At 53.9% G+C, this 6,634-nt stretch overlaps 1 protein-coding gene across 1 annotated transcript; it reads right to left on the bottom strand.

Moving 5' to 3' along the window:
- Positions 1 to 516: 516 nt before the first annotated feature.
- Positions 517 to 1,513, bottom strand: LOC308249433 (uncharacterized protein). The gene is made up of 4 exons (XM_080670918.1): positions 1,462 to 1,513; positions 1,101 to 1,168; positions 805 to 864; positions 517 to 679 (listed from the first exon to the last, which is right to left on the bottom strand). The coding sequence occupies exons 2-4, from the start codon at positions 1,145 to 1,147 to the stop codon at positions 523 to 525; spliced, it is 264 nt and encodes an 87-aa protein (XP_080527044.1). The 5' UTR covers positions 1,148 to 1,168; positions 1,462 to 1,513; the 3' UTR covers positions 517 to 522.
- Positions 1,514 to 6,634: the final 5,121 nt, after the last annotated feature.

The raw sequence follows: 6,634 nt of genomic DNA on the forward strand, positions 1-6,634 counted from the left end.
TTGGGATCAGACGGAGGAGCTGGAAGTTGGGGTATTAATTATAGGGAAAGCCCTCCAACAGTCCTAAGACTCTTCCCTATGGCATGCCGAGGGAGGCAGCTTCTAGGATTCTTTCCCCTCCCCTCACAGCCTACTTCCACAACCCTGGCCTTAAGATCTTTTAGATCCACTACTAGGAAAAGATCTGGCACAGTCTTATCGAGGAGGAAGGTGGTAGCAGACAGAGCTGGGGTTGTGAGAACACAAGAATGTGGGAATAAAGTGGGAAGGAAGACCAACCCTCCACATAGGCCACACTCAGTGATGAATCCAGGTGTAGGGGGTGAAGGGCAGTCACTGACAGTAATGAGGGCCTGACACTGATGAGGGACCCTTAGATATAACAGGAAACTAGACATGGAGCGGCAACCTATTGAGAAGAGAGGCCCTGCCAGTTAAGGACACAGCCAGCATGGAGAGGGGCTCCCAGCTTAAACGTGGCGGCAGCGGCGGCAGTCAGGAGGGAAGCACGGGGGCTTCGGTTTAAATCTTTAATGCACTGGCTGGTTGGGCAGTGGCGGTAGGTGTGCGGCGGGGGAGGGCAAGACCCGAGCGCTGGGGAACAGGGCCCAGGCCGCTGGACAGACAGCTCATCAGGCCCCGCAGAGGCTCCAGTTTCGGCTCCCGGGGGTGTGCTGAGCTGTGGGGCGACCCGACACGGGCATGAGGCTGGGCGGGGTCTCCCGGATGCCCCCCCAGATCTGTGCTCCGAGACTGAGCCTCGTCCGTGCCCAGGGAGGGTCCGCGGTATCGCAGCCCCCTCACCTCCGCTCCCTCCGCCACATGCGCAGCCACGGGAAAAAGTAGAAGCAGCCCCAGTAGATCCTGCAGAGAGAAGGCAAAGCCGGGCCAGGCGGGGCGGCTGACCCCGCACACTCCGCGTGTCTCTCGGAGGCCCCGCCCCCTGGAGGCCCCGCCCCGCCCCTTGGAGGCGGCTTCCTTCACAGCCCACGCCCCTTTAGGGGCTCCACCCCTCCCACTCCCCCCGCCCCCGGAGAACTCGCGCCCTCCCCCCATCCCGAGCCGCTAGCTTCTCCCCCGCAGAACCCGCCTCCACTCACTCCTCCTCCGCCTCCAGCGCCACCTCGTATCTCCTCAATCCCGACATGTCTCGGGCTCCGAACGTCTCCTGGGGGGCGGAATGATCGGATCAAGTACTTCCCAGCTCCCGGTCCCCTTCTGTCATTCTCAGGATCGGTCTGACTTGCTCTCGGGTAACCTGAGGCAGGTGCCCCCGGGAAGGCTCAGTTGCACATCAGGGAGGGGTGGGGAGGAAGATTTCGGAGGCACAAGACGTTATGGAATTAGGAGGTCGGTCACCGCAGGGGCCTGCGGCATTTAGGGGGTCAGGGCGATAGGCTTTGCGGTCATGGGGTTGGGGTATTTGGGGCCCCAGGTGAGGATTTTCGGGGGCTGGGTCACCTGGAGGGGGGCTGAGGGGTCGGCGCAGCCTAAACTCCGCCCTCCCTGGCTCCACCCCGGAAACAGACCGTTACCGTGACGTCACAGGGACTCCATGCACCGGGGGCGGGGCTCCCGTTACCCGGAAGGGGCGGAGTTAGAGCATTTCTTCAGAGGAGGCGGGGTCAAAGTGTCACTAGGAGGTGGAGGCAGGGCCTATCACTAAAGGATCAAGTTGGTATTTATTGCCAAGATGCGAGGCTCTGGACTCATTTTTATAAGGATGGAGTCAGATTTTGGAGTTCTACCCTGGGAGATGGAGACCTCAGTAATAGGCAGCAAGCAAAGAGCTTTGCGGGAGGGGGATCGGAGATATCTGTAATACTATCAACAATAAAAAATATATATTAAAAAGAAAAGAGCTTTGAGACGCTGTTCAGTGCTGTTTTCCTCAATTCCCTCTTCTCTCAATCTCCTTGGCTTCTGCCCTGACGATGGCCTTTTCTTGTCTGCCCTGTTCTACTTGTGTGACCCTGGGCTGAGGAGAAATAGGCCTCCAGAGAGGGCTCAGTCTAGACAGGCCAGGCTATGAAAATACTTCTCGGATGAGTGGCCTTGGCCAAGTCACTTAATGGCCAGAGGGTCAAAGCCCTTCCTATCTGGGCTGAGACCTACCTTCCTGTGATTTTTGTTCCTACAGTCATTCAATCAACAAATATTTATCGAGTGTCTGCTACATGCAGGCACTGTGCTGGGTGTGGGGTTACAACTGTAAAGAGGACAGGCACAGCCCTGGCTGGTGTGGCTTGGTTGGAGTGTTGTCCTGTACACTAAAAGGTGGCAGGTTTGATTCTCTGTCAGGGTACATACCCAGGTCGGGTATGTGCAGGAGGCGACCAATCAATGTTTCTCACATCAATATTTCTTTTTCCCTTCCTCTCTCTAAAATAAAATTTGAAAAGAAGAAGAAAGGCACAGTCTCCACCCTCAGAGGGCTTATCATCTGGGTTGGAGATGGGGGGGATTGAAAGAGACAATAAACCTGGAAGACTGGCTAGGTGCAGTACAGAACCCAGAAAGAGCAATTAGCCGAGTGTGGGAGGTTGGGAATAGCTGCCCCAGATGGTCTTTGGAGGGAGGACGGGAGCTTTGTGGCTGGACTGTAGGAGAGAGAGTGACTAGAAATGAGTGAAGTGAAAGTTCCCTCAGCCTGAAGTGTGGAGAATGGATACATCTACTCTCTCCCTGCATCCCACCCTTTCTCCCTCTCATTCCTGTCTTGCCTTGCCTGGGCCACAGACAGGTGACAGATAGATCTGTGTGTGCCAGTTGGGCTTTACTGGAAGCATTGCAGTCTGTTGTGGAGGAGAAGCTGTGCTCCAGTCATACTCACCCTCACACACACTCACACTCACACTCACACTCACACTCACACTCACACTCCAGGTCCTGCCTCAGCTGGGTCAGGTCTGGTGCAGAGGAGCTGATGGTCTGGTTCTCACTTCTGATCCTTGGTTCCCCAGGGCAGCAGTGATTCACATCCCTTCACTCGGCCATGGGGCTCCTTCTGGAGCTCTCGTGGGCTACATGCTGTGGCACTTGTTCTGGGGGAGCAAGGAGAGGCAAAGTTATTGGGCAGGAGCTCAGAGGGAGGAGGCAGGGCTGGAGAGGGCAGGCTTGCCTTGGCAGAGTTCTTCTGCAGTCTCTGGATATGGTCCCCCCAGGGCTGGTCTGAGGGTGTGCATGCTCCAGCATGGTGAACCTGGAGTCAGAGGTCAGAGAGAATAGAGCAGCTGTGGAACTCAGTTTCCTGGAAGGTCTGGGTGTGTATGGTAGAAACTGAGGTCCACATCTAGGAACCTGTTTCAGGGGCTTCCATGTGGGAAGAGGCTCAGCAAGGTGTGGAGGAGAAGCTGTGCTCCAGTCATGCTCAAGGAGAAGAAAGGTAAGATGGTGATAAAAGAGATGACTAGGAGGAGGAGACAGGTTACTCTCCACCCTCCACCCTCCACTCACAGGAGAACAGTGCCTGGCAGCCAATCCTTGAGGAGGAGATAGGAACAAAAGACACCACAAATGTTCCCAGGAATTGGGTGTTGGTTCAAGAGACAGTGTCCTCAGGGTTGTTGGCACACAGGACTGGGAGCGAGTGGGTATTGGTGTTAGGGCTTGAGGGATTATAAGGTGGGGAGCTCATAGCCCTGACTAAATTCAGGATACCTGTGTCCAGTGCCATAGTTTTAGTGTTTCTCTCCCCACCTCCACCAATGTACTATTCTCTTCCTCTGGAATCCAAGCTAGAGGAGACAGAGCCTCTAGTGAGAAGGATTGCCAGAGGCCCCTGGACACATTCAGGCACTGACACATATAGGAACACCTGGGCCACAGGCACCACATCTACATCACATAGGTACCCACACCACAGAAGCCCATGTATAGATTGTACAGGAACACTCACAATCCCATTGTACAGGTATACCATGATACATAGAGACACACAATCATAAGGGCACATCCATTTGGTACATGTGTACTCTCAGGTTCACAGACACACTTGGACCTGGGCGTTGACTTGAACTCACGGTCCCCTTCACAGACTCCCAGATCGCAGCTGTGCCCCTCATCTGACCACTTACCCTCTATCCTTTCCAAGGGAGACCTAGAAATCAGTATGCTGAGGATGGAAGCAGTGCTGCGCAGGAGGCCATGGAGGACAGCTAGAGATGGACAAATGTGCAGAATCTTTGGAAGCAGTGAGTATATTGGTTGCAGGAGTCTTTCTGCTTGTGTGGAGCCTATGTGAGACTGTGAGGCTGGATGGGGGAGAGCAAGCAGAAGAATGACAGTGATGGCGAGGGAGTCCATGATGGTCCTGTGGCTGTGTGTGTGTGTGAGCCTGTGTGAGGCTGTAGATGTTGTCTATTTATGGCCCTCTGAAGCTTTCATTCTTTATGTCTAGGAATTTCTTCCCTTCTGTTATATAATACGAGGCCCAGTGCACAAATTCGTGCACATGTGGGGTCTGGTTGGCCTGGCTCCAATCGGGGCAGATCAGGGCCAGGCCAACTGGGGGGAGGAGCTGAGGGCAATTTGCGGGTGGGCCTCGACCCTGATTGGGGTGAGGGCGGCCTATTGAGAGTCAGCAGCCAGGGGAGGTGCCATAGGAGGTTGCCTGGCCAGCCCCACCCCTCATTGGTGTGTGTGGGGCTGATCCGGGGTGGAACTGGCTGGGGGGAGGGGCCCCAGTCTGATCGGGGTGGGGGGGGCCACTAGGGGCAGGGCCGGCTGGGAGGAGGGGCCACAGGCGGTTGGCCAGCCCACCTCTGATTGGGGTGGGGGTGATCTGGGGTGGGGCCAGCCAGGGGGAGGGGCTGTGGGGGGGTTGGCCGTCACCCCACCCTTGATCGGGGTGGGAGAGGCCAATTGGGAGTAGGCCGGCTGGGGGGAGGGGCTGCAGGAGGTTGGCTGGACCCACCCCAGAAGGGGTCGGTTCGCTGGCTGCAGTGGGAGTCATAGCAACTGGTTGTTCTGGTTGTTACAGCCTTCTGGTCGCTGGCTTTATATATATATAGATAGGATTTCACTGGCCTTTGTCCCTGGTTTCTGAGCAAGAGACTCTAAATCTTTGGAATTTTCCAAGTAATAGGAGTGTCTTTGTTATTTATGAGCCCCTTGGATTACACCTGAGTTTCTGCTAGGAGGTGAGATGACTTAGGATGGGGGCTCATCACTGAAAGATCAACTATGTCCTTGGAGAGTTGGGGCTTTGAGCCAGCCCAACCTCCAAAGAAGGGGGCTGGAGATTGAGTTCAGTCATGTGGCTCAATGATGCCTATGTAATGAAATATCAATAAAAACTCTGGACACCAAAGCTCATGGAACTTCCTGTTCGGTGAATGAAACAATGTGCTGGGAGGGTGATGTGCCCTGCATGTCTCCAAGAGGAGAGAGCATTTGAGACCTTCTCAAAACTTGCCCTGTGTGTCTTTTCATTTGGTTGTTTTTTAAAAATATCTTTTTATTGATTTCAGAGAGGAAGGGAGAGAGAAACATCAATAATGAGACAGAATAATTTATCGACTGCCTCCTGCATGCTGCACACTGGGGATCTGAGCCCACAACCCAGGCATGTGCCCTGAGAGGAATCGAACTGGAACCTCCTGGTTTATAGGTTGACGCTCAACCACTGAGCCACGCTGGCCGGGCTCTAGCCACCTTTTTCTTAAGTCTACCGCTCAGGATATTGCTCTGTTTCTCAGATGGCTTTGCAACCTACTTCCCCCAAACAAATACTCCTTTCTAGGAGAAAAGATTGTATTCATGTGTGAGTGTGTGTCTGTGTGCCCATGTCTGTGTGTAATTGCGTCTGTGTGTCTGTCTATGTCCTTGTATTTGTATTGTGATAATGTATACGCTTAACTATCTGTGCTGTGTCCTTGATGTATGTAAGTGATTGTGTGATTGATTATCTGACTGTGTGTACAGATGTGTAGGTGGATTAAGGTGTTGGTGCGCGCGCGCGCGTGTGTGTGTGTGTGCGTGTGTGTGTGCGTGTGTGTGTGTGTGCGTGTGTGTGTGTGTGTGTGTGTGTGTGTGTGTGTGTGTTGTGCGCGCACTATTTGTCCAATCCATCACTTTGTGGCTCTCAACCTCATAGGGCCTGCAGGGGGCATCCAGTGCAAAGGGAAAAGAGGACATGTGGCTTCCTCAATCTCATGGGGCCTGCAGAGGGCATCTAGTATATAGAGAAAACAGGATGAGCGACTCCTGGGCTGTGGAAGGGGGGCTCTGGCCTGAAAAGTCTGAGTTGTCTTGTTCCAGAAGTGAGCTGGAAATGATTAAGAAAACAGATGAATCAGCTCTTGAAAGTCCCTGATCCTGGGAAGAGGTCTGCTTCACACTCCATTCTTTTTTTTCTTTTTTTTAAAATATATTTTATTGATTTTTTGCAGAGAGGAAGGGAGAGGGGAGAGAGAGTTAGAAACATTGATGGGAGAGAAACATCGATCAGCTGCCTCCTGCACACCTCCTACTGGGGATGTGCCCGCAACCAAGGTACATGCCCTTGACTGGAATCGAACCTGGGACCCCTCAGTCCGCAGGCCGACGCTCTATCCACTGAGCCAAACCGGTCAGGGCGACACACTCCATTCTTGTCCAAAACTTCTACCAGAGGTTCCTGGCCAGCCAGAGG

The sequence above is a fragment of the Plecotus auritus genome (genome assembly GCF_963455305.1).
Source record: "Plecotus auritus genome assembly, chromosome: 5".
Taxonomy (NCBI): Eukaryota; Metazoa; Chordata; class Mammalia; order Chiroptera; family Vespertilionidae; genus Plecotus; species Plecotus auritus.